Source organism: Aythya marila, assembly GCF_965140915.1.
Source record: "Aythya marila genome assembly, chromosome: 4".
NCBI lineage: Eukaryota > Metazoa > Chordata > Aves > Anseriformes > Anatidae > Aythya > Aythya marila.
Genome location: NC_139045.1, coordinates 71,074,282 through 71,102,071, shown reverse-complemented (window position 1 = coordinate 71,102,071; position 27,790 = coordinate 71,074,282). Strand labels below are relative to the sequence as shown.

General features: G+C 41.7%; 1 protein-coding gene across 1 annotated transcript in view; it reads right to left on the bottom strand.

The window, feature by feature from the left end:
• Window positions 1-27,583, bottom strand: part of KDM3A (lysine demethylase 3A) — a 31,945-nt gene extending 4,362 nt beyond the window's left edge. The window contains exons 1-22 of the mRNA XM_082760032.1: window positions 27,171-27,583; window positions 24,454-24,609; window positions 22,550-22,660; window positions 20,874-20,976; window positions 19,893-20,017; window positions 19,503-19,575; window positions 19,329-19,417; window positions 17,012-17,163; window positions 15,065-15,636; window positions 13,743-13,944; window positions 11,164-11,378; window positions 7,910-8,062; window positions 7,681-7,776; window positions 7,209-7,336; window positions 5,529-5,715; window positions 5,078-5,247; window positions 4,043-4,279; window positions 3,611-3,782; window positions 3,053-3,143; window positions 2,338-2,468; window positions 1,435-1,554; window positions 1,207-1,346 (exon numbers count right to left, since the gene is read on the bottom strand). Of these exons, the coding sequence (XP_082616158.1) occupies window positions 1,207-1,346; window positions 1,435-1,554; window positions 2,338-2,468; window positions 3,053-3,143; window positions 3,611-3,782; window positions 4,043-4,279; window positions 5,078-5,247; window positions 5,529-5,715; window positions 7,209-7,336; window positions 7,681-7,776; window positions 7,910-8,062; window positions 11,164-11,378; window positions 13,743-13,944; window positions 15,065-15,636; window positions 17,012-17,163; window positions 19,329-19,417; window positions 19,503-19,575; window positions 19,893-20,017; window positions 20,874-20,976; window positions 22,550-22,660; window positions 24,454-24,609; window positions 27,171-27,341 (3,594 nt within the window). The 5' untranslated portion in view covers window positions 27,342-27,583. The remainder of the gene's footprint in view (window positions 1-1,206; window positions 1,347-1,434; window positions 1,555-2,337; window positions 2,469-3,052; window positions 3,144-3,610; window positions 3,783-4,042; window positions 4,280-5,077; window positions 5,248-5,528; window positions 5,716-7,208; window positions 7,337-7,680; window positions 7,777-7,909; window positions 8,063-11,163; window positions 11,379-13,742; window positions 13,945-15,064; window positions 15,637-17,011; window positions 17,164-19,328; window positions 19,418-19,502; window positions 19,576-19,892; window positions 20,018-20,873; window positions 20,977-22,549; window positions 22,661-24,453; window positions 24,610-27,170) is intronic.
• Window positions 27,584-27,790: the final 207 nt, after the last annotated feature.

Genomic DNA, 27,790 nt, shown 5'->3' with positions numbered 1-27,790 from the left:
ACACCTTGCAAAGGTGGATACAATAAAAGCAAATAATTCCAATTTACAGTAAGAAGAAACAGAAGGGTTAGGTGACTCATGTTCCCAACAGGAGCCACTGCCACATGAAATGAGCACTCTTACACTACTAGAGCCTGTCACTGGAAAAAACACCACCAAATGCAGCAGGTGCCTGCCCCGAGGCCAGCACTAGTCGGTGTTCTCAGTGACCAAAACAGAGGATGCTAACACAGTTTTCAGAAGACACCGTGCTGGGAAGCACAAGGACTTTATAAGAAAAGTTTGAGGGGTAGGAGGAGGCGGGGCAAGAATTGGGCTGCAGCCTGAGAACTCATTTGTGAGGAGATGAATGGCTTGGTTCTACCCCCAGGTAAGGTGCTGAAGGCCTCACACCTGCAGGCAAGTAGACTGAGAAGAGGTGTGGGATACAGGCATCAAAACAAACCACCGCTGCTTATCAAGTTCAGCATCGAGTATATCACATATATATCAACAAAGAACAAAATCTTAAACTGCTGTAGTTTCATCAAGCTTTTGTCCAAGACAATAGGCTGACAAAGCCAACAGTTGCTCAGACCATCCCATTTATCTTAAACACTATTTTATTTTATTTTTTGCTTTTAGTGTGCCAAAGATGTTCCAGAATTAAGATGACCAAAAACTCTGGACCATTTGTGATAAATTCAATACTGAAATAAGCCCTTTTGGATATAGCGTCACATTTCTTTCCTCCATTAAACTTTATCTCCCATGAAAACCATCTGAAGAACCTTGTACTTCTCCCCTCAACCCAAACCTCATAAAGGAAGGTATGGAAAAAACATAGGAGAAGAACAAGGGAGAACCACAAAGCACATATTGCTATGACATTCCCTAAGAGCACCTCATATGCATGAAGATGTGTCTAGTTTGATTTTCTTTTTCTGAAATCTAACAGCACTACATTCATTCATTACTTGTGCTATAAAAAGGGTGGACTAAAGCAGTGCATCTAGGCCCAGGGTAGCTTCAAACTTCCTCTCATTACCCTCCTCAGATCCTACAAGATCCAAGTCACTCAAGAATTTTTGTCTTTGAAACTACCCAAGTACGTTTGTTTCTGGTTTCTAGAATAAATGGCAGAAAAAAGAGGTTTAAAAAAAGTCCAAGGATGTATTTGTTAGTCTACACAGACAGCAAAATAGTTTCAGATATAATGTTGCCTACCTTTTTAAGGAATTCCCGGATCTTCTCTGTATCTTTAGCAGCATAAATGTGCCACAGAGCTCCAGGTTTTTCTCGACTTTCAGTGAAGCGCTTAATTGTCAGTTCATCAGAATCACCATCTTGTATGGTTTTAAGCACTTCTGTTAAGAGTAAACACAAGCAGTTACTCTCACAGTTATGCTTTCCTCCAACCACAGAAACAATCCCCTCCAGAACAAAAGACTTCACCTTCTTCTTGATCAGCCTGCCCTTTGGGGATACCCACATAAACCATTACGTTAGCTGCATCAGACACATCTAAATGGAGATTTGTCGTGCCGTATTTTCTATCTTCTGGTGTTATTAAGCCTGAAAAAAAAAAAAAGTATCCATTATGTTTGCAAGAGAAATAGAAACCTTATGCCACTCTAAGCAGAACAATCTGAAAAGCCCAGAGAGCGTTCACTTTCATAAGCAAATGCCTCCAGGACAGCAATTTACTTTACTGCCAGACCCCTGCACCATATTATTTGTGTCTTAGTGTTAAATTTACAGACTACCACATCAGTCTGTACCTGTATCTAGGCTGTATGATATATAAAAGTCACCTTTAAATACAGCTACCAGAGGGTTTTACCAGAGCAATTTAGAATGAAGTATACTCAGCAACAGTTTCTTGTTCACTAAAGGCAGCTGCTGCAGTATTTACCAGTCAGGATCTCTTTACTGGCCATGATCATAATTAAAGTTTTAAATGTTTTTTTGTTTGTTTTTGAGTGACAGCAGATGAGCCAGCCATGGAAAGAACTGCTCAGGAAGAGATTAAAAATTAAATGATACAACCCAAAAAGGAGAAGTGTCCAGAAGTAACAGAACAAATACATATGGCCAGCTATAAGAAACTGAGGCAGTATTTACACATGTGGAGCAAGCTGGAAGTAACTGGCAACAGGCTGCTATTGGCTTGAGCCCACCCAGACAAAAAACATTTTACATCACCACATAATGATCATCAGTTAAAAATGAGCCAAAATTAAGTTTTCCAATTAAGTAATTAATCAGATGATCTACTACTAGAAGGAATCTCCTAATTTATAGTAAGCTTTGATTCAAATGTGTGCAGAATGACCTATAGCGTGAAAAACTCCTTACCGTATGCATTGTACATCTTGGGGCCCAAATCTGGTCGTACGAAGTAGTTGGGAAGGCGAGAGGCAAGGTTGAGCTTGCCGCCTCTCCTTGTATATTCTGGCAATGGAATATTTTTCATCAAATCATCAAACCTAAAAGGATACAGCACGATTTAGCGTTAGGAAATGATAAAAAGGCAGCAGACTAAAAAACAACAGCAACAAAAACTTTCTTCAGTCAAGAAACCATACTCCTTCCTCCCATGGTGGTGGAATATGGTACACCAGGAAATGAAATTAAACAGGTAAGACTGGAATACAAGAGGTATATTTTTTTTTTTATTGCATGTTGCAACTGCAGTGTTATTTTTTTGTGCAATTATCTCAAGAAGTATCAGATAAAGTAAGTCAGAACACTTAAGATGGATTTCATGAAAATCCCTTCAACAAACTTTAGATTTTTTAAATGCCTTCATTTTGAAGTTCCACAAGTTTAAGCAATCAGAACCAATTTTAGGCACTCATTTTACTTATCAATATATATTTTACTACTTCAACAATCATGGAACTTGTTTAGCATTTCTAGCTATGTCAGGCATCCCTGAGAAACAAAATGGCTCACACAAGACCAACTGCTTTTCAAAGCTGAAGCAGGCATTAAAACGTAACAGTATTTCTACGTTCTATTATTTCGGGGGTATACCACATAAATGAACAGTTTCTTTGTAAATTCATACCGAGAAGGCATCATGTCTCTGAAGTCTTCTCCTGGAGGCCAGTCTTTAAGCTTCAACACCATTGGCTCTCCTTCTTCTGTCCTCAGACGACCTGTTGTCAAATATTACCAAGCCTTAGTTTTCAATAGCTTGTGCAACTCAAAATGTAAAGGATCAGGCAGCAAAGCCCAATTACCTTGTGAACATCAACCTTAGACATGATTTTGTTTCACTTTGCTGAGCATAAAGCAAAGTGAACCTACTCACTAGGAAGATCCTAAGCTTCTTGAGAATGCTTCCCCAAAAGACTAAAGGCAGCCAAAACATCCCCCTCAGGGAGAGTCCTTAACAGGGCTGGCAAAATTTCTACTTAGTCCATCATCCTGCAAGCATACATGGTGAGAATACTTGGCAGACACTGTCTGCAGAAGAAAAAGCCTGCAGTGTCTTTTATTCTGCTTGAGGCTGCTAAAGGATGGCAAGTTTATGCTAGGACAAGATTATTGCTGCTGAATATTTTACCTACTAGAAAACCAAAACAACAAAAACATAATAAACAAGCAAAAAAATCATGCTTACTTGAAATATCTTCAAATCCATCCCAGAAATCCCCTACAGTAGCGCCAGTGATGATTTCATTGGTCCTGCAGTTAACCAGGTCTACTTCCTGTTGGCCAAATTCCTTCCTAAAGGACTCTGGTCTCCAGAGGTCTGCATTTAGTTTGTGATGCACTCCGGACACCATTACAGGCTACAAAGAAGAAGACACCCTTAAGAATCATTAAACACCAAAACCACTAATCCCAACCAAAATAGGGTGGGTAATCCATAAAACATACTGAACAAGTAGTAAGGTTTAGATCCTTAGATAAAAGGATGGATAAATGTTCAGGTAATCCATTTTATAAAGTTTTAGTGTTGGTTATCATTGCAGTAAGTTTTAACCTGCCTTTTATGTAAAAGTGCAAAGGATATGACTTGAAAATGGCCAAAGTAGAACATCTCAAATACCTGTCCCTGCTTCCAGCACTCCCTGAAGACGTTCCAATTACTTTCATTGTTGGGATCTTGAAGACATAGCAAGCGGTTATCACACAGCCAGTAGTGAGGCGTATCAAAGCCCATTATTGTAGGCTTTATAGTCAATCCTTGAGGTTTCCTAGGCAAGTCTGTAATGGTTCTGTTTTGCACCAGGGAAGCAAAAATATCATCAAGGATTTTGGGTGTACTCTTGAGTCCGTTGTCTGTCTGATTTAGGGAAAAAAGAACAGAAAAAGTTGGTGTACTTCTCTGTTGTCTTGTTCTTTGTACTGCAGACTTTAAAGGTGATATATTTAATGTTGATGAATTGATAACATTCGCCACTTCAAAGATTTTTTACTCCGGCTCACGATCACACAGCAAAAGAAAAGCCTGCAGAAGTTCTGCTGTCTAGAAATTCACCATCACTAAATGCCAGTGTCACTTCTGATACTGACTACAGCGTTCTGGCAGAAGTGGTTCTACCCCGATTTCAGCAACAATGCAGAAACCAATGAAGTACAGCATGGAACAGGGCTTTCTTCATATCAAAGAACAGAAATGCAGTTTCATCAAGGAACCCTCCAGGCCAATATTTTACCCCACCACTTTCAAATTGCATCTGTAAAAGCAAATAAAGCCTAGGAGTATCTGAAGCAAACCAGCCTGCAAGCTAAGTACAAGAAAGTTACCCAGCACAAAAGGTTTTTAGCTCCATCTCCATATTCCTTGATGGTTCTCTTTGAGACTACTTAATGGACACACCAATTAATGCAGCTGCCAGACATTATCCTGAGTAAATCTGTCAGCTTTATCACTTGCTTCCTAACCCTCATCAAGCAAGACTTCCTGATAGTTAATGGGGCTATCTGAAGCACTGCAGCAGGCACTGAATTAAGTCCTTTTTCCCAAGCAAAGAAGGAATTTAACCTGTGACAAGTGTCTGTGATAGCTGATCACAGGTTTAGAACAGTAACCTAAGCTTGGTATCAACTTGAGCCACTACAGTAAAAAAAAATTGTATACCTTTCCTCCAGAAGAATTCAGGAGATTCCGCAAGAAACCTGTGTTGTTGTTGCTTACAGGTGTTAATATTGCACTGTTAAACGTCTGCAGGGCTGCAGTAGGCTTGGCTAAACTAGGGAGTGTCTGAAGAGGCTTATTTTCATTCTTTGAAACGGGTATGAGGAGTTTTTCTGCAATGAAGAAAAGAAAGAAACATCTGAAAATGAAGCAAGGATTAATCCTCTGAACCAGAACAAATCCATGCTTTGATTTTTTCTTTTATTTTTTTTAAAAGGAGATGAGATGCTCACATATACATATGTATGTACATATACACACACACACTATCTCTCAATACACTGATGAATTATTTATTTTGCTAGACTTCCTTAAAGATCAACATTTTAAAATTATTATTTTAAAATAAACAAATAGACAGAAAGGGTTTACTCTTTACCAGTTCTGCACATACCTTTGTTTTCTTTATTCACGTTTCCACTCGTTAGATTTGATAGCCAACTTAACGAAGGAGAAGTGTTCACTGAAGCAGTTTGTTTACTTCCAACCATTGATTTTACAGGAGGATCATGTGTAGTGACTTGTGGGCTCAGGACTAAGCTGGTATGCTGAAGGCTGGTCCTCTCTCCAGGTACCAAGTTCTGAAAACAAAAAAACACAAGGTGAGAACTTGATTAAATACAAACACTCTACTCAAAAATGGGTAAACCAAGCAACAATAAAGATACGAGTAAACAAAATAAAAAGGTTTGGCCCTCCATTAAGTAATCCGATCTCCACAAGAGGTCAGCACCGCATCTTACATGTAGTATGGGTGAGAGATGAAGATCCAGGAGAAACTGACCTCCCAGCTTCAAGAGCAGATGGAGTCCCTCACTCCTCAAGACAAATAAAGATAACTGAGTTTCCCAGATTCATTTTTCTAGGACTACTTTGGGAACCAGATACAGTTTTAACAGCTGCTCTCTCGCCATGCTAGTAGTAAAAGCTGATATTCAGACCAGGGCTAAGCCTGAGGTCTACTTCACTACATTAAAACTTGTCTGTAGAGCTTCTAATTTTTTTTCCCCCCCTCAAGAAAGCAGCAGAAATCCCCTTACCTACCAGGTCTAAAGCAACTATATGTGAATGAGTGCAGCTCTGCCCTGGCCAGCAGAACACAAGCACACGACCCACTGTACATCTCCCAGGTAGCTGTGTTTTTTGTTTGGAACTTCAACATTGCCAGGCTAATAACCACAACTACTGCTTTAGCCTGGGATTTCTGGCGAAATTTCTCTTCTCAAAGACATGCAATCAAGAGATTATTTTGCACCTGCATCTGCTTATTGCTACATTTGTTTCATCTCTTAGTGACTGCTGATACTTGGGTAAGAATTCCAAAATACGACATTGTATAAAATGCCTCAAACTGTAATAAGCTTATCCCCCACACCACCTGTGCAACAATGTAAAACAAGTATTTGCCCCATTTTGCAGAAAGGGACATACAGAAAATTCAATACTGCTCTTTGTTCAGGGTCACACAGGAAATCTTGAGAAAAAGAAGACTGAAGCTAGGTCAGTCATAGGCTAGCTTTTTGACTACATAACCATCCTCCTTGCTTTTAACACTTCACAATGTTCCTCACCTCTCCTGTGGATTACTACCAACACCAAAATCAAGTTCAGCCTGCTTCTTGGGCTCAGGATCCCGTATTTCTTCTCAAAATAAATTTACAAATAAGTATATAGAAAATTGAAAATACATAATTTAAAGGACACTGCTTTCTTGCAACTCTTTGCAAAATGAAATAATTAATTTGTTTATATTTTGGAAAACACTGGGTTGCCCAAAGCCCCATCCAGCCTGGCCTTGAACATTTCCAGGGATGGGGCATCCACAGCTTCTATAGGCAGCCTGTGCCAGTGTCACACTACCCTCTGAGTACAGAATTTCCTCTTTATAGCGAAATCTAAACCTACTCTCTTTTAGCTTAAAGCCACTGAACAAAAACCGACATGGTGAGGTTAGCAGCAGCAGCAGCCAGGACTGGCACGTCTGTGCCAAGTCTGACTTCAGATATGGGTAGATTGAGGCAAACCTAGGGATTATTTCAGGAACACAGACAAGAGAGAGAAATGGTAGCAATACCTGTTTTGAATCCTCCTTTAGAGTTGGCTTTGATAGTGCTTTGAATTGCTTGTTTGCACAGGGACAATTTGCCTTTATTCCCCATTTTGTTCGTACAGAGTGAACAATATCACCAACATCATAGAGTGCTGAAGGAAAAGAGTAATTAATGAAGCTCACATTTAATTAGAACACTCAGCATTCAGTACCATTTTTAAAGTTGCATATACCATGCAGCTGGACAATAGCATAGGAACACACTTCATCTTTACAAAGAAGTCACAAAACTTCACGTGTAAAGGTCAAAGATAATGGAATAGTACCAAGTACACAGGCTGTTCCAGATTATGAAGTGAAACCCTTTGACAATAGATACCGAGCTTTAACTAGCTTTAGATATCAAAAAAGTTGCTTACTGCAATATCAACAACATACAAAAGACAGCAGAAGCCAACAACTTTCTTTTCCCCTCCCAATCAAGTATTTTAAATACCTTTTCCAGGAATTATTTGTGTAGGCATTAGATTCTCCGGCTCATGTACCTGCCCCTTCACACATTTAAACCAGGAGAAAGTATCTGAGTCATCATCTGTAAAACAGCACCATTAAGTAGTTTTATTAGTACGCCTTTCATCCTCCTCTGGAAAGCTACAGCTTTTCTTACCCACCTCTTCCCCTTTGTGTAAGGGGAAGGATGCACATCTAAGGATGTGCATTCTCACCTTCATGGAGGCTTTTTTTCTTCATCCTGTAACAATCGACGCACACACCGAAGCCACACTTGGAGCAGACCCAGTGAAGGTTGAAGATTGTGGTGTCGCACACGTCGCACATTTCTCGAACCCCACGAACTGCACGCTTCCAGGCTACCTGTTCTGTGGTAATCGACAGGTTCGGCAAAGTGTTAAGTTTAAACAAAACCAAAATTTGAGTGCTAAATATAGCAACATTAAAATACTTTGCTGATACAAGAAGGACTCAGTTCGTTCTCTTTTAGAATCCCAAAACAAATCCTTTGTAGTCACAGATTCAGAAAAAGCACACCCAGAACAGTCTGAGCAATCAAGATCATTTTGCTTTTTCCTTCGCAGCACCCAACTACACCTGTTACTCCTGATGTGCTTTTGCTCATGTTAACATGCAAATTGTTGACACTCTCCTAATGGAAAATTCCACAGCTGCCCTAAAAAAAGAAACCTAAGCTGCTACTAGCAAGCTAGGCTTAATGTCTAGATTGCCAGTCAGTTTGGACTTGTCCTCTATGGTGTAGTACAGACAGCATGGCATTCTCTCACTTTCAGTAAGTTTTCTACATGTTATGACGTGTATCAGACCTTCTCAGAACAGCTACCTGCTCAGTTGTTCTCTGATTTGTGCAACTGACCGTTCTGTTCAGGTTTATTACACACCCAAATAATTCATCTTTTCTCGCTTCAAGTCATTTCACCATTTCCCATAAAAAATCCCCAATGATCCCATAAAAAATCCCCAATGATGCCAAGTGTCTTCCAAAACACTGCGGGCCCTCCCAGGGCAGCGTTATGTACGTATCATTTATGCCTGTACTACGTTTCATCATGTAGACAGCTAGAAAACTAGACTAGACAAGAAACAGCTTCTGCCTCCTACCTCCTCCACACTCATAACTTCTGAAACTTTTCTGCCACGTTTCTTAATGTTATGAGCAAGCTATGAAAGAACACCTCCTAAAGTATGCTTTACAAAAAAAAAAAAAAACACAAACGTGCCAGGATTTGTGAAAAGTTCCTTTTCCTCTGCATATTACTCATTAACTATGTACGGAACGAAAGTAGAATAGTTTGGCACAATTTGCTCATAGCAGGAGGTAAAAGTTGTTTCACTTCTTGCTTCAAGATTCTTCTATGAACCCAAGGCCTGTCACCAGTTCCTTTCTTTTTCTTCTCCACTTCTTAAAATTGTGTTGTATTTATTATTTTCTATGCCAATCCTTTAATTCCCCAAACAAAGGATGAAGGCTTGTTGTTTTTTTTTTGTTTTTTTTTTTTTCCTATTTTATATATAATTTGACATTTCAGTTTCCCGATTTTGTCCTTTTACTCTCCTCCCATTATTTTGTTTCCTCCCTGTCACCTGGCCCTGCCTTCTCTCTCTCTCTCCGTAGGCCTCCTTTTTGCACGAGGTTGCCAAAGAGCTGTGAGACCTAACCAAGCCATTCTTCCTCCACTGGTCAATCTTTCCCTACACAGCAACAAATGCACGTGTGCTTTTCCCACTGAAGGAACTCTTTAAGGAAACTCTCCCAAATCACTTTCTCCCTCACAATTGTCTTAAGGCTCTACATACCTGCCACCCCTGCCTTAAGGCCTTCTTTGCCCTATCCTCTCTATTGCTACATGATCCCGAATTCTTTCCTCAGTCACTCTTACTCAAGCTGCCTCATACCTGGGTCCAGAAGCCTGTTTCCAAGAATCTTTTCCACCAGTGAACGGCATTCTTTTTAATGTCAGACTGATTACCTGCCATCAGCAGCAAATTCTGCAGCACCTGGCAGAATATCAAGCACGAACAGTTCTACCCACACCTTAAAAGCAGTAGATCAGAGTCAACCCTTCTCTCTAACTACTAAGACATACGCTAAGACACTAAACTATTTCCTTCCTAGCCAGGGCATTAAAAATCTCCTCCATTTTAATGAAATTCAATTCCCTTACACACACCAACTAGGGCTATAAACAAGCAAAGAGGAAATCAAAACATTTTGCTCCTTTGAAATCAACTCCAGAACTGACATGCTGACATGTTTATTTTGTTGTTGTTTTAAGCAGTGTATTTGTTGCACATATGCTAACATGCATTATCTGATACTAAAAATACACATCTACACCCTTTGTTTCATTAATTCCCCCCCCAGATTTCATCCTTCCAAAGCTGTTTTGATATTTTAGTCTGTATCTGTCACCCTAGCTATTGACACACCGACTCCAAAGGCCTGAAAGCATTCCAGTTCAAGTGAAGAACAGAGTTTCCAGGTTCCAAGTAGCCCAGGGCAGGACCCCACAGCAAGCATTTCTGAAATATTTCAAGTCTTTCCTTCCCCTTTTGAAGGCAGTCAATGATGTTCAGGTTTTTTCTTCTATTCCAAACCTTGGAGTGACTGGTAAAGTGACGGGACGTTTACGTAATGCCTATACCACCCAGCATGCAGAAGACACCGGGGTAGACAGTTTTCTAAGCTGTATTGCTTCTGTCATCTAGTTATAACGATAACTAAAACCAAACAACACACAGTCACAATTTTAAGAGCCATTCTACTCTGAGGAGTGATTGTTTGCTCACTTTTGCTACAGAGGGATTCTGATGTGACCAAAGAGCTCTGTAATACGCTTTGAGGTTAGCCCTGCCTGCACCGACAGAGCTCTAAAAGCAGTTGCCCCATCAATAACATCTCTGGGCTGTCCTCAGTAGGGCTGGATTGACAGCTGCTTCAAACCGACCTACGGGAAATTGGTCCTCTGCTTTTAGATGGAGGAGAAAGCTTTTTTTTTTTTTACTGACCTTACAGGCAACGTTAGCTCCGTAATGCACAAACAACAAAAAAGGAGCAAAACAACCTACCAGAATCTGTGCACTCAACAGGAAAGCTTTATTTTACTTGCATGCTAAAAATAGCTGGTTGTCAGCTGCCTGCTGCTGTAGCCTTTTTTTTTTTTTTTAAACACTTCATTTCATAACAGCTCTACGCTTTCTTTGTGACACGAAAACTGAGTATTTCTGACAAAGAAGGGTAGAACTACGGTTTCCCCCCACCACGAGCAAAGAGCTGATAAAACTAATTCATGCTAGATCTTAGGTTTCCTCTGAGAGCAGAGGGCAACACCCAAGTCTTAAATGGCCCTTCCAAACACTTACAATGCATTTTCACACAGGTCAAAAACTTGAAGTTTCACATAAAGTTGTTAAGATAGAGGTATTTTTAAACACAAATGGCTCTTACTGTGTGGTTCGATCGTAGACATAACTTCCTTCTCAGATATTACGAGCTGACAGAAGTGGTCCCCGATGTTGGCCAGGATGTACTTCGCTGTGTCCAGATCCAGACCCACGACGTTTTTTGACAAAGGCAGCCACAAGCTGATAGCCTCAGGGTCATACTTGTTCGGAGTTAAGAAGCCTTCCTCACGCAGTAACCCATGCTTATTGAACTGCAACCTGTGGAAAGAGGGGGTGGGGGGAAAGAGAAAACCCCATTACTTCAAATATTTCATTACTTCACATTCGGCCCAGTGAGTCAATGCTTACACTGTAAACGTGTACACCATGTGTCAAGGAGTTGAACACTTCATGATTGCAAAGGACATGACTAAACACACTTGTCAGAAGTGCTAGACGTGTTTAATATACTGTTCATTTAAAGAAAAGGAGACTCATAACAGTTTCTATAGTAAGGTGGGCTTTCTAAAGACATTTTTTTAATTACACTAAAATTATCAGGTTAACATCATTTTAAAATTGTGCTTGCTTTAAGGATCATATCCAGAGGAAGCAACAGTAAGGGATTCATCTAGAACCAGGTACAACTCAGAACACAAGTGTTACTTAAAAACATTATATTTAAGTAGCCATTGGTTTTGAAGTAGCTGCCAAAAAGTTTCAAAGAACCCATCCGTTTTCTACAGCAAAGTCTGAAGATATATTCTCGAGTGATTCTGACAGGCAGAAAGAGTGAGATCTGGACTTGTTAGGAGGTTATTAAGTAAAAAAGCGATCTAGAGTTATGCTTATGTTTTCAGGAATCTTTTTATTAAGTGCTATTGAGGGAATCTGACTTGTGATGACAACACCTGCTCACTGCATCACTGTGAGTGGCCTGGAAACATGCTGGTGGCTGGTATTACAGAGAACAGCAGTTTTCAGACTTCGCAGATTTCATGTTCAATAAACACGGATTGTTCCATTCACTTTGACTTGTGAACTGAAGGATCCAGCTGCAGTCAAGTCTCAATTTTTTTTTACTCTGCGAAGATGAATTAGCATGGTGTGTTGTTACACACATTTGAGCATTTCAACGAATGCCACAATTATCTCAAGACTTACTACAGTAAATCTGTACTGGAGGATAAATCACAGATTAGTAACGCATCTTTGTGTTTAAGCTTTCAGCTACACGTCCTGCTTTTTTTTTTGGGTGTTGAAGAAGAGAGAAAGAAACTTCAAGAAACAAACAATGGAAAAGAATATTTTCTTGTCAATAAAACGTCTGTAATTTTTCTGCTTTCAAGTTTTCTCTCTTCAAAAGCTCTTCAGGCATAGAACTTCTTTCTTCTACCTAGAGACACCCCCAAAGAAACCCGTTCCTCTGAAAATCAGAAGTAGAGCTAAGGATTGGTAAGCTTTCTGTCTCCCTTGTGGGAGGTGGTATTTGTTTTTCTTCTCTTATATAAGAAGTGTTACTTTTCCCCTACATAACACAGTCCATATCTCAAAATTTAGATGGCTGGGGGGAAAATAAGTAGAGGCACGCAACATCTGGACTTGAGATCAAACAGTTCATGGAAAAAATTTATACAGCTTGAAAACAAAGGAAAGGACATGTTAAAAACAGCCAAACACAACAGTTTGACAACATCCACCCTGGGCTTACAGATGTGCTTCAAATAACAGTTTAAAGCCCTTTTTGAAAGGGTTCCTTATGGTGGCTTAAGAACTGAAGACAGAAAACAACCAAAGGCCTTGACTGTTCAGCTCAAATAAAAATAAGAATCAGGCACAGAGGGGAAGATCTGAAGCTGCAGATCAGGTTTGGAGAAAGCAAACAGCACTCAGCGCTCACTGGGTTTTCCTCAAAGTTGCCTTGCCCCCCTTCCCCACCTGCTCTCCTCAAAACCCAGTAAGCATGCTGATTAAGTGTTTTTATAGCAAGCCTAGAGAAACAAACTCCCAAGCATGAAGTGGAAAAAAAAAAAAATGGAGCAAAACACAAGATGAAACCAGGGCTTTGCCCATCACTCTTCTATTGTTCTGGGCTGAAAGGCCACGGTCACTTACTGGAACTCTTCCCCAGCTGTAAATGTGTCTAACATTTCACGTGTCCCACTGCTGATCCCTGGGGGACAAGCATGGAGTCTAACCTCTCGATAGCACCTCCAGTACAATCAAGCTGAAGCACTCAAACTAAACTCCAGTTATCCCCCTGGCATTCAGCCCAGAATAGCAAAACAAACAGCTCAAACTCCTGCCAAAATATTTTCTATTCAAATTAAGTTGTTAGAAGATTTCTAAGTGCTAGAAAAACACACGCAACCCCTCCTTGCTTAGGTATCCTGGCCTTATAGCTTAACAGCTACGCGCTGACAGCCAGCAGTTTTAAATCAGAGCCCTGAATGGGAACAAGTCAACCACAAAGCTGTTCTTCACCTGGCCCAGGAAAAGAAGATCCACGTTATAGCTAACAGTGAGCACTCAACAGCCAGCCTTGGAGAGAAGAAATAACAAGACAGATGGCCAACTCCAACAAGTGACTTGTTCTTCATGTTTAACTACCACCAAGATCTACGCAATTAATATTTCTCTTACCTTCTGAAGTGAAAGAATCGACAGAAGACAGTGGACTCTCTCTGATCTTTGTTCTTTCGGTAACTGTCCAGGCGGCACTCCCTGCATTTATGCAGGTGAGGTGCGATGTTATTGCAGGAGCCATCCTGTACAAACGCCTCTCCGCTCTGCTGCAACTTCTTCACCTTAGCAGCATCTGCTAAAATTGACTTGCGGACCATGACTGTGGGGAAGAGCAGTGAGAGTTACACAACTAATTAGCTCATCATATAAAGGTGCAAGCAAAGGTCTTCTCATGAAACAGACCTGTGTCAACCTTTCCTGTACATGTCACATTACACTGAAACAAAATAACGTGTAGACCCACATAGTCCAGTTACACAGCCTGGGAACCCAACCTTAACAGATCCATTCACCCCTCACAGAAAACTATCTCAAAAGAGTGGCTGCTTCCAACAAAAGCACTTCTTCCACTATCAGGGCTGGAGTATCTGAGCATGGAGACTTCAAAAGTACTGAGGGCAGAAGTACCCATCCATTTCACAGCCCTCAAGGTGCAGTGGATTTCAGCAGCTCACCGTAGGAGATGCCAAACGTCTCTCTGCCTCCCACACTGCAGGTGAGACCCAGCAGTGACTGCTTGGCTGGCTGTTTGCCCACCTTAGTTAAGGAACAGCACGTGGTAGTACAAGACCAAGCAACATGAGATTGGAAAGAAAGAGGTGGGTGTGCAGGGAGATTCCCAGAAGCAGGACGATCAGCTGCACCAACACACAGCACAGACACATTTAAGGAGCTGGGCTCCTGGTGACAGCTACAGCAATTCCCATCCTGCCACACATGGAAAACTTGGAGCATAGCAAGTGGAACCAGGCCACAAATAACACAGTGGCCTTTTTTTTTTTTTTTAATTTTTCTTCTTGACAAGTCAAAGGAAAGTCCCTTTTGAACAAAGCTTTGTTGAGAACATCCACTTCTCATTACAATTACAAAATTCAGGGCCACAGCTAAAAAAAGCAGCCTCATTACACCATCAGCTTCTGCATCCCAAACAGAACTGTGTTCCTGTAACCTGTTTTGCCATTCTGTTCTTGGAGATATTTTGTAAAAAAAACTTTGTTTCTAGGAATTATTAGTCCTTTTTTCCTTGTGCGGGAAAGAATATTTTCCTGTTTTATTGCATTCACCTTGTGAAAGAGCCCACAAATGACTCAAATTCCAGATCACTTGCTCGCACAGTCTAAATTACTGTTTTTGTGTACGTTACAAAGGATACACTTGTATGACATCACACAGAAACCACAAGGACTTTCAAATGACAGCAAGTTTTAAAAAATACTTGCCATTATCCTGGATCTTGGCACTTCCAGTCCAGAAGTTTTCATTTTCGCTTCTCTCAAAAAGAGCCTCACTTGAATTTCTCCTAATAAAGAATTCCATGTCTGCGTGTTCGTCAATCTTGTTTCCTTTTTGGCTGTTCTGGCTGTTACAGCTGCTTTGCGATTTAACTCCAGACTCAGGAAGAGAGAGAAGATGAGCATCGGAGGTTGAGGGCCGACAATCTAAAGTCCTCTGCAGTTCAGCAGTGCTGTTGACTCTTGGTATTGCTACGGGAGAGTTAAGGTGTTGCATCTGTTTTGCAGAAACGCATTCTTTTGGAAAGTTTGTGGTGGGCTTCATTAGAGGTTCATTTGTATTTTTCAAGCTGGTTTCCTTTCCGTTAGCTGAATCAGTCAAAGACGAAGATCTTGAGGTTGTCAAAGAGGTATATTTACCATTTTGATCGTTAGGATTTTGCGTTTGTTCTTTAGATATATACGTCACTTTGGGGAAGGCCATCAATTCGTCCTTCAATGGTTTAACTCCAGCATTAAGACAAGAAGGATGAGTTTCTGGTAAGCTCCGTCTACATGTGCTGAAACATAAGACAAAATACTTAGAGAACTAGGTATCAAACAAACCACAGCATCAGCTCTTCAAACCCAGTCACGTTTAGATCTTGAAGAAATTTAACCATATACTTTTAATTCTGACATTCGAAGACATAAAATTGTGCGATTTTCAATAGATTTGCATTCGATTTTTGTTTATTATTTTTTAAGAGCTGAAACAAAGCGATAGAACTGTACAAGCACAGATGTGCACATTTAGCTACTGCAGCTACTCCACTACCTTCTCACAACTAAAGTTACTTTTGCATTTCTCCACGTAACTGTATAACCAAACACATTTCACGTGCATGTTTAAATTAGAAGGCTCCAATACTCCAGAAACTTCAGCAGGGACTGTGCTTCTGGCTGACACAACAAGCCTATGTTGAGACAGTAAAACTACTCCCCCACAATAAGATCAGATGAAAAGTCACGTTTTCTGCAAGCCAATGCCACTTCTTGTAAAGGAACCACAAATTCTGTGTATCAGCTATCACACTGTTTGTACTAAGTATATAAATCTTTGTGACAGAACTGGGGGTAAAGGCACCACACTGTAACCTTCGAATTCTGCTTTTGGAAAGGAGCTGTGGTTTGCACTCAGGAAAAAACAGTTACATGCTACAGTACGGTTCCCACACTTGCTCTAGTCAGAAAGCTGAATAAAGCACAGCTTTCATTTCAGACCCCAACTGCCTTTCCTCCCGTCACAGCTGCTGTAGAAATTTATATTTTTGAGAGATTGATCTGATTGAAAAATGCCTTGACCATGCCTCTTAAGAGTTACTTTTATCACAGAAACACAGCATCAGCTCAAATTTGTACAAGGAAAGTTTGGAGTGGTAACCTCAGTACTGAAAGGTTTTAAGCTCCACTGGATATTTTCTGGGCTCTGACAGATAACAAATAAGTTTAGAGCCAACACAAATACCTGTTGAACAGAAATGTAATTGAGGACCTGTACTTAATCTGTAAGCAAACAGCCTACAAGAAATGTGCCTGAAGGTGTCCTGTTTAGTTTTTCTCAGGAAGGCAGGTGGGGGACACGTCTGACAAGCAGTGGACACCATGGGAAGTCCTCCTGTACTTCATTCAACTGTGGACGGGCACAATGACACAGGAACACCAGCTTGCAACACTGAAGGGCGACTACTTCGATTTAAAGACACCCCCCCAACACACACGGCAAAAGCAAGAAAATTACATACCCAGTGCAATTAAATCTATCACTTTCCTATGCCAATGTTACAGAAGACTTGAGTTACTACAGTTCCGTAAAAATTACTTCTGAGTTTACTCTAAGAACTTGAATTATTTTTGGAGGAGAATAGTCCATGCAACCATAAACTGATTCCTTACCCCTGAGGAGTTTCTGCACCAAGGTTGGGAGGAGAGTTAGCTGGCAGGGGCAAGCCTTGATGCCTTTGGTCTTTATTAGCAGGAGTACATCCTAGCAATGCTTCACCAAACACCGTTGGTACTGACCGCACATGTCCCTGACTCTGAGAAACCTGCAAGAAAGATTTTAACAGTTCTAAATACTTAAAACACCACCACCAAAACAAATACTGCTTTACAAGGTTAAGCTTAAAAATAAAAGTTTATTAGTGATTGTTTAAAAGCTTGAAGACCATTCCTCACTCGGTTCAAAAGATGTGAAGCCCTTTTAAACATTATAGCTTCCAAGAAACACTGTTCCTGTTAATTTGTTCCCCCCTCCTCCCAGTTACCACCATAGACTTCAGGTGGTGCGTGTAACATTAAGGTGGAAAGGAAGATAGAAAGCTCTGCTCTTCCTTGTTACCACCAGTGCAAAGATCTTTCAAAGTTGGTTACAGTAATCAGAAACAGCTTTCAGAGCTCTTCTGGAAATCCCAGGGAAAATTAGAACTGTGAAGTTAGAGTTTACCAAAAATCTATACATGAACTTCCCTGCAGGGAGAAAGTCTTTGCACCAGGATTCTACAGTGGCAAGCAAAGAAATCTTGTACTGATTAAGTATCCAGCTTTATAAAGCTACAGTTCTTTTAGGAATACAACAGGCCTATCGAATTAGGAGTCCTTAGAAACAGTTGTTTTCCATGAGACTCCCTCCTCAGCTCTCAAAACCCATAGCCCACTCCCACATGCTCAACTTACTGCTGCAAGTTACACCAGGCTCATTAACATCAACTCTAAAATATTTCCTTTCTGCTTTGTACAACACAGCTGTCAGACATCAAGGCAAGCTCTCAGAAAAACCTTGGGGTTTATTAACTCCACATTACAAGTCAGAGTGCTATCACACAGTGAGTTTAAAAAACAAGTTATAGCTTCAGCTTACCAATCCAACACATTCACTCCACCAAAATCAAAGAAATAGAGCTTATTTTCCTTATCCAACTACACTCAACTATTTTCTCAAAGTGCTTACGAGACATTTCCCAAAGAGTAAAAAAGTGATAAAAGATCCAGTCCTTAGAAGGAAGGCAGACCAGAAAACCAGAACTAAATAAACAGCAGCACCGCTTTAAGGAAAAACAAGCCATGAATTCAGATGGTGGTAACTCTGCTGTAGTACATTTGGAATATGAAATAAAGACTGGCTTTGTATGCATTGAGCGAGTGGCTCAATGGCTGAATGTGCAGAAAGCTCAAGAATGGCAAATTGAGTGCCTGAAAGACACTAAAGGTACTCAAGCATGAGCTATAGCAACAACACGAGCAGAGGATGATTGCGGTGCACGAGCTACTTCATGCTGATTTGTGGCACAAACACTCTTCCTCAAAATACAAATACAAGACGGATCACTCTTGTCACTGAGGAATCTTATCTTGTACTTGCTACCTCCCTGCTGCATCCTTGTGAAGCTGTTAAAGATTTCTAATAATGATATCCAGACAGTAACTAGATCTACATGCTGACTCAGCACAGAAACCAATAATCAAAATCAAATAACCAAACCAAAACAAAAACACACAAAAAATATCCCCTACTACCACCACCGAAGAGCTTCCACAAGGCTAGCCCCACCTAAAATGTGATTTTTGAAGCACCTGGGCAAAAGTATAGGGTAAGTCTGAAGTACTGCTCTTTAGTCAAGCCAGTATTTGACGTTTACATTTCTATATAAAGTTACCCAGATCTTCTCTTGGCCTTTCAGGGAGCTTTCTTAGGACAGACACCTCCCAAGTCACTCAGAAAAGAAATAAATATTGGCATGCAGGTACCCATGTTCCCTTTTTGTACTGACACAACATTCTTCCAGACCTTTATCTGTGTAGCTTGGATCCTCAAAGCATGCAAGTGTCGCTAGAGTTTTGGGGCTTAAGTACAAAACTAAATAGTTAGAGAATGAAGGCAAAAAGCAAAGGCTACGCACCTGAGAAGTGCCTTGTGCTTAACTGCACTACAGAATACATGACTAGGCAGGCTGATGCCTGAGCACAAGGAGGGGGCAGAAAACAATTCAGAAAATGAAAACCTGACCTTCAAGGTTTAGTAACTTTTTCTCTGATTACTGCAACACGAGATGTTTCTACCCATGCCTAGACAAGTTTCAGTGAACACAACGTATCCTCCCAGGGATTAGGTTCATTATTCCACTTTCATACCTAATCCTTATTTAAGGCCATTCTGAGAAGTGACATGACTAAGTTACATAACACAGACACACATAATGCGGTAAGACATTACCTCGGGAGAAGATTTTGTGTGTTTAGCATCAACGCTTCCACTACTCTCTGTGGATTTCCTTTTCACACCCCCAATTTTTTTAGATTTATCTGGAATGGAAAGTGATCCAGATTAGTCCATTTTAGCACAAATTTCCAACTTGGTATCTGAAGTACAAACAATAACAGCTCTTACCACATTTTCCATTATTGTCATATATGATTTCAACATGAATTAACTCTGGATCGAGAGTTTTTAAAGCTGGAATCTTGGAAAGAAACAAAGAAAAACAACAGAGGAGTCAGTTAGAGGTGGAAGTTACAGTCTGAATGTATTTATCTTAGGTGTTATGGTATAGACTATGCTTAGATACTTGACATTTGTTATTTGACAGTTCTACCAGCAGCACGAAGTAATGCAGAAACACTTTGGGGTAACAGATTGCACTGCACCACACTGATCCCTACTTTCTCCTAGCTTAAAATGTAAAGGAAAGAATTATAAATGGTGCTGGTGGGGATACAAATAGAAGACCCCAGCTGTTCCCCCATCTCCATTTGTAAGCCCACCTCAGCTGGTTCTTACCTCCTGACAGTTGACTTCTAGAGTCCGTGTAGCTGGATTACCATTCACAACGACTGCTGTGAACCACTGGGTAGACGGATCCAGGCTATAAATTCTAATTTTTGAACCAATTATATTTTTTCCACCTTAAAAAATAAAAGATAAAATGCTTCAGAAAAAGGGTGCACAAAGACCAACACGTTATCCAGGTATCAATGTGAATTTGCCAACAGTACTGGATGCAAGATGAGTAAGTAAGACAGAGAACCTTGAGACAACTTCCACATAGCTGAGGGAGGAAAATAAGAGCATGATAATCTACGTTCCAGCTATCTGCTTCTCTCAGATAGTTCAATTAAGCTTCCTGGATGTTCAGACATGCAGCAGGAGCCAGGCTGACCTCCAAATTTCAGACAGTAAGACAAATCAATGGACAAGGAAGCAGAGATTCTCTGATTAGATGGGGAATTTTCCCCTTTCCAGTATTGGGGATGACAACTCTAAGCCGTAATATTTTCCTTTCCACAAAAGCAAGATGTTTCTTGCATAACCAAACATGACTAACAAAGACGCTTGTATCTACCCGTAAGCAAGAATCTGAGGCCAGCAAATCTAAAGATAACAATTTCAATTTGACTAAGTAGCAGCCTTTGTGTAAAGCTTTGGAAGTTTAAAAAAAACACTACTTGAAGACAGCGAGTAACTCCCAGTAATTTCAGTGAGAATTGCTATACATTTGATATCTCTTTCACAAGAGTCAGGACACCTACACACGCCTAAATTGTGCACTTGCTCTTACAAGAGAAGGACTTAACATTGGAAAATGTGAGGAATCGTGGGGAATTCAGTCATTGCTGCAAAAGCAGAATCAGTATATTTTCTTCTATAAAAAAGCTTTAATTCCTAGAATGGATTATTATAATTTCCACCATCAGCACAAAGATTTCCCTTTTGATTTCGGTATTTATTGATGAAATTTTCTGCTACAGAGCATGCTTATACCTTGTACCAAGCGTGTTTCATCTAAGTGTTTCTTCACCAAAGCCTGAATTTCCTCATTAACATTTTGATCGTCCTTAAGATGAAGCCTGGAACTGTCCACATCCTATTTAGAAGCAAAATATAGAAGTTGGCATTAAGGATAAAGCTTCTGATTAACAAAGAGGCATGAGTATTTAGAAACAAGATAGCAGCAATTCATACATGCCCAACAAGTTTCTCATTATTCTGTGTTCCTTCAGTTCCCAGGATATCATATTTATTAACCCAGACATCACTTCCTTACCACTAACCTGGGACAACGACTAACAAGCCAGCGTGGAGGGAGCTCTCCAGATCTACTTTAATATGGCTCTAAAGAACAAAATCTGGCTTGGTTTTACTACATCGCTAACGAGAACTAAGTTTAACCAAACTAATTTAGGATTAGGTTCTTAGAACTAGTGGATACACATTTTATAATAGTCCCAAAGAGCTGTAAATGCAGATAGTTCGAGTTTTGTTTCTATTTATTTTATAACAATAGTGCCTGGATCCAGTGCATGTCAAGACACCATTATACATTATAAAACATTCATATGAATGAAAACAGAGGCATCTAAATTGTTCATAATTATTCAGCACCATGTATTTACATCCCCTCTTCTATTTTTAACTAAAATAAGCTCCTCAACAACATTCAGCATTCCTAAATCGGAAGTTGAGAGCAAGTTTTTAACAATGGCTCAGAGTACCAATAAGAAAAAAAATGATTTTTTTTTTTTTTTTTTAATATCCAAAGCACTGCTCTGGTATTTGTAAGAAGCAGAAGGCTCGAGAGCCAGCAGTGAGAGAACTGTTATTCAAGATGCCAGAAAATTAGCTTTCTCCATTGCAATATTGAGATGAGGCTTCCATATAAAGAAATCTTTACTTGCTTTTTGAGCCAACGCAGGCAAGCTGACAATCTGCAACTTGCATTTAGTTTTAAGGCTGGTTTTTGTTAGTTCCTCAGAATAAGTGGTCTACTTGCTGACTGGTGACAAGTTAAAGTAGTAGAACATTAATGGTGGCACTACCAGTGGGCTCTCCGTGGGACTAATTTCTACTTTCTACTAATTTCATTCAGGGTTTCAAGGGTCTTTTCTAGAAAGGTTAAATCCTTTCCCAGCAGCAGATCCTATTCCTCATAATGCCTGACCAGTCAGCCACGCAGGGCAATTGTTTCAGCCTGCCTCTGCCTAATTTTCACTAACAAATTTTCCTCCTGGTGCTCAACAAAGGCATTATAATTCAACCACCTCGTTTACATCCTGCCCACTTCCACAATTGTTTCAGATTAGAAGTCATGTGTTTCCATTGAGCAGCAAGATTTATTCCAGACATCTCTGCAATTCCTTTCACAGCCACGGTCACAAAAGGGAAACGTTCCAGATTTTCCCCTGCCATCAACACAATGCAACTGCTGCCACCTGAGCTGAATCTCTCTCCTGCTACACTCCCCTCCCTCATCCAGCTGTGCTATACGACCTGGACACACACCACACCCAGAATTGACATTTATGAGTTGTGGCAGTACACACCTACTCCAAGCTTTTACCCGTTTAAAGCCTTGCATTTAGAACACATTAACTTCAGATATCTTAAACAGCAAGATAAGAAGGTTTACATATCACGTTTATGATGCCATACAAAGTTACCTGGATGGGTGTCAAAAGGTCTTTAGAAAGAAAAACACATCTCTCTTCGCCCAGATAGCGCACCGACACCATTGATCCCAAACCAGCTTTGTCCACTAAGGATTTGTACGTCTAGAAAAGTGATAAGCATTTTCTTAGGAGCAGAGTAAGACCTCATCATGTCTCATGTTCATTTAATTACAATGATTTTAGTTTTGCATCTGTTTCCCTGTTAAGGTCTCCCATCTACATGTAACTCTTGAAATAAAGTAAGTGTATAATAAACTTTCTCATACAAGCCTAATAAAGAAGTCACTAGATTATATTTGAAATTCATTTCATTTATTAGAAAGAGTAATGAATTGACATTAGGTGGCTGTCATTAACAATCATTAACCACTCATCCTAACATGAATAATTTACTAGCATGAGGAGTTCCAACTGGGGACGTGTTCATGAAGACCCCTCCTCATGGTAGAGCAGAAGAATATCTAGCAAAGCACTGAAGAGCTGCTGCAGGGCTTGCAGGTGAGTTCTTAAAGCTCACACAGCACTGATAACATACCGAAGCCTTAGTTTAGGCATGAATGATGACTTAGCCTCAGAGTTATACCACTCCAGTCCAACGATCTTGTCTTCAGGTAAACCAAAGGCTTTAAGAGCAGCCATGAAACAAAGACTTTAAGAAGCTTCTGAACTCTTCTTAATACGTACAACATGAAATTTTGTCTAGCCCTTCAGCTAACAGCCCTGAGTGGGTACACATCTGGTGCCTGGAAAATCACAAGCAGCAAGAATAACTCCCCCTTATGCAAAAGGTCCATTTATGCCCCATTTAAAAGAGAAGAGGAGGAAAAAATTGTTCTGATAGAGTATGTGTGGGGGTTTCTGAAGGACTGGTCACGCAAAGAAAGATTTTCTTCCCCTTTGCTGCTTTAAATTCAGTTACAACAGCACTAGGAAAGGGGCAGTATCACTGTAAGAGCAAAAGCAAGCATTCCAGGAGCTACTGGGCATTACAAGTTTTGCAAAGCCATTCTATTTGTCAGAAACATACTCTCCTGTACACTCAAATCAATTGCAGTAATCAAAATTTATTTATTTAAATCCCCACATGCCTTTTGTGACCTTTCTTTCCTCCCTTGAGTGGTAGGAAAGGGGGAAAACATCTTTGCCAAGGTAAGTTCCAACATTGTGCTTTACTTTACCCCACCTCACTCCTACAATGAGCTACCTAACACGTACACTGCATGAACTGAGCCTTTAAACACACCACGGAAAGAAGCCTTGTGGATAAAATGGAGATGTGAACTGTTCAGATGCACGTAAAGAACCAACAGCTAAGTTGAAATAAGCAGAATTTCAGAACATATCAGCAAAATCTAGTAGTAGATATATTGATATTATTGCAAGGGGAAGGAAATAAAGTTAAGGACTCCTTTTTCCACTTCTTCTCCCACCCTGTTTAGCTCTATATCTAGCGAGTATCTGTTCAGATCAGCTTTGCTTAAAACAAACCTCAGCTAACATGCACAACTAGCTTAGGAGTAGCAATACCCAAAGCAGCCAAGTAAAACTACACTGGCTGCATACATTAGCAGAGAAAAATCCTCCGTTCACCTCCACCAGCTGATCTGCACTGCCAGCCATGCATGGCAGTTGCAGGAGGCTTCCATTTCTGGCTTGGGAGGTGTAGCTCAGGTATTTATATGCACAAAAACTAGAGCTCGCAAGTGAGCCGTGGCAGACAGCCATCACGTAAGAGTCATTCAAATTATTTTTGTCTCAGATCATGAATTACTGAAGAATTAACAGTACTCGAGGCACAGTACAAAGAACCTAAGATAAAAGTAGCGAGCAGAAAGCCCTGTGCTTAGAAGATGGCCATGCAGAGCCCAAGTGAGTCAGGCCAACCGTGTACTTGCCATGGCAGGCCACTGGATAGGCGTTATAGAACTGCCTTGAGTTCTTCTTTCGGCCAGCACCAGCTTTTGCTCCACCAGGAATGCTTTCATCTTATGGCAGTAGACCTCTATCCATCTTCTTTTTTCCCATGACTCATCATCAAATTCCACGCAAATCTGCAGAAAGGAAGGAAAGGAAATAGCTTAATATTCCATCCCATACAAGATAAACATCATAAACAACATTTTCTTCTAAAAAATTAATTAGAAACACAATGAGAACAAGAATATTGCCCTCCTGTCACACAATTAAGTGATCATCAAAGCATCCTAGACTGACTTAGGGTTTCTAAGTGTAGTTAAAGTTAATTGGCTCATCATCATTACTGTCACACAAAACATTCCCATTGCTATGTAACTCGATGACCTTCCCATCTCAAAAAGCCCTCTATTGATCAAGGGGAGTTCGCTGGCCCACCAGTGTTTACAGTCAGGGAAAAAAAGCAAACAAGCAAAAACAACCTTTAAAGGACTGCGTAGGACAGTAGCACATGCATTGCCCACTATATTTAGGGCGTTTGATGAGTTGTTTTTCCAGAAATATTTTCAGAATAAGAGTCCCAAAGAAAAACTTCAGTTATTTTATTGGAAGCCCAAGCGAGAGTAAGCCAGTAAAGGAGATGAAATTACATAGTGTGGTTGTTTCCTGCCTGCTTTTAATTGATATTCATCTCCACAAATCTCTGAAGCACGTATACAAACTTTTCAAGAGGAAAGCAGTTGTCACTGTGCTAAAAACATGTTTTCTTGGCCAACTCCTTTGAGGTGGCATTGCCATTCTTTGATAAGCAACACTGAGATGATCAAAGGATTGGGGAAAAAAAAAAAAAAAAAAACACACCACAAATAAAACCTTGCCTGGCTACAGGAATTTAAATAACTCAGTAGAGAACGACACCTTCAGAGATCTCTCCTCCTTCCCAGGAAATATCACTGTCCTAAATATAGCACCTAGCTCGTTTACCCTAGAAGTGGAGAAGCTTTAATTGAGCGAATCTTAGAAACTTCCCCTTGCGATCAGCTTCCCTGCGAGGGGAGAGGCAAGTAAGAGCACGCACGCCGAGTGGCACGATCGCAGGCAGGAACTGCAGCCCTGATGGGTGCAAAACCGAATTGAGGCATCCTGAAGTTCACGGAAACAGTGAAAGAGATAAGCAAACAGCACAACTACCAGAACCAGAATGGCTTGTTTTGGCTGCAGTATCAACACTGCTCAAGCAGGAAAATACGGTTGAGAAAAGGCTTGCCAACATCACAGGCAATCGTTCATTTCTGGAGCTCGGTCCTGACGTTCTGTGAGAAGCAAGGTGGGAAAGATTAAGGATTTCTACTCTTCTGGATGCTTTTTTCAATCCGTCACTATCTCAGGTGGTCCTAGACATTGCTCTTCCTTGAGACAGAGGGAAGGAGGCAGCACGTATTTTGGAACAAGAAGTTCTTTATGCCTCGATTGTCTGCTTCACCATTTCTTCTACGCTTTTACTACAGAACGCACGAAGTTAATCGCTTCTGGCAGCACCGTAACCAACTACAAGGCACTCAGTGGAGCACTGAAGTCCCCCAGAGCACCTGCTCCTTCTCCCTTTTAGTCCCAGAGAAAGCCCTCAAGAAGTTTTCTGCAACAACATCCTTCTCCACACAGCAAGTAAGGGACAGGCACGGCCCCGTGGGGCAAGCTCCACCCCAGGTACACACACAGGACCAGAAGCTCAGCCTCCAACAGCTCGGGACTCTCCACAACACCCCCCAAAGTTTGCACGTTCAAAAAATAAATGGAAAGCTGAGCTTCCTTCTTGTTCAGAAAGGTGCTTCCTCGGTTAACCAGAGGTCACGAAACTCTCCCCGTTAAAAAAATAAGGAAACAATTTTAATGGGAAGACTTGTCATGGGACAGCCCGCCCAAATCCCTTGCAGAAACAAACTGGAGTACCAAGATTCTGTTACTGTACCAAAGTTTTGGCCTTAGCAAATACTTTATATCCTAAAAATACTTCAGGTAGCTTTCCTGGCTACAGTTCCTAAAGAGGTGCTTACAGGCTTCTGTCAAAGCCTCCCAGTTTCCCCCCAGAACACACAGTTAATGAATTACACCAAGCTTGCAATAATTGACGGGGCACAGAAGAAGCCCACCAGCAATCACCATCAAGAAGCAGCCACCATGCAAGAAGAGTCTCCGAGCCTCCAGCCCCACGCACGGATTTGCTACATCTGCAGCACTGACTGCAGACAACAGAACCATTTGTTCCTTATCAGCTCCTTCAGAGCAGAAGAAAGAAATGCCAGCACACGAAAAGGAGCATTTCGGTTCCATAAGCACCTCCAGGGGAGAAAATCGCTTACAAGCGAGGTCTCCAAGCACACTTGGGGAACGCACAAGGAGGTAATTCCTGCACATCGGCCACGAGAAAAAGTTCTGAAGGCGCTGGTGGAACACAACCACCTCCAGTGAGTTCGGGGCCATTTCCGGCAACAGTGCCAGCACCTTGGGGCACTTCAGCCGGCGTGCCAGCTGGGCAGGGAGGCTCACGGGGTTTAGTTTTCTCCTTCTTCCACCAACCTCTGCCCCAAAAGCAGGGGGTGTTTGTGGGGTCTGACACCCCGTGTGCCTCACAGCCCGCAGCGGGACTCCGTGAGGCGAGCGGCCTCCCCGAAGGCCTGTGGGGGCAGCTGGCGCTTACCTTGAGGTCTGGCTTGGAGATGTCGGTGTGGGAGACGGCGCGGATCCTGCCCGCCTTCCAGGGCCACTCGGCCACGCGCTCCGTGTCCCAGGGCCCCTCGTCGTCGCCCAGCAGGCTGAGGAAGCGCTTGCCCACCAGCAGCGACCAGCTGCCCTCCAGCCTCAGCACCATCTTAACTCATGGAGGGGGAGGGCGAGGCCGAAGAAGCAACGGAGAGGCAGCGGCCTCCCTCCTCACGCCCCCCTCCCCCCCCACACCTCGTTAATTAATTAATTAATTAATCAATCAATCAGCCGGCAGGAACCCCCCCCCCCTCGTCAAAGCGGAGGCCCCCGCGGCCTCTTTGTTCCTGCCTTCCCCCTCAGGAGCTCGCAAAGGGGGGCAGGAGGCGGCCGGGCTCCCCGCCGAGCGCCCCTCAGCCGCACCTCGCCCGCTTCCTCCCCTCAGCGAGACGCCTCCCCCCCCTCCCCTCCCTTCCCTTCCCCGCCCCCCCCGCGGCCTCCACACAGCGCCGGGCGCGATCGCGCCGCTCCCCCTCAGCCGCCTCAGCCGCCGCTCCTTAGCCCCGCCCCCCGCCGCGCCGCCCGCCGCGCCCATTGGCTGCCCGGCGCGGAGCCTCC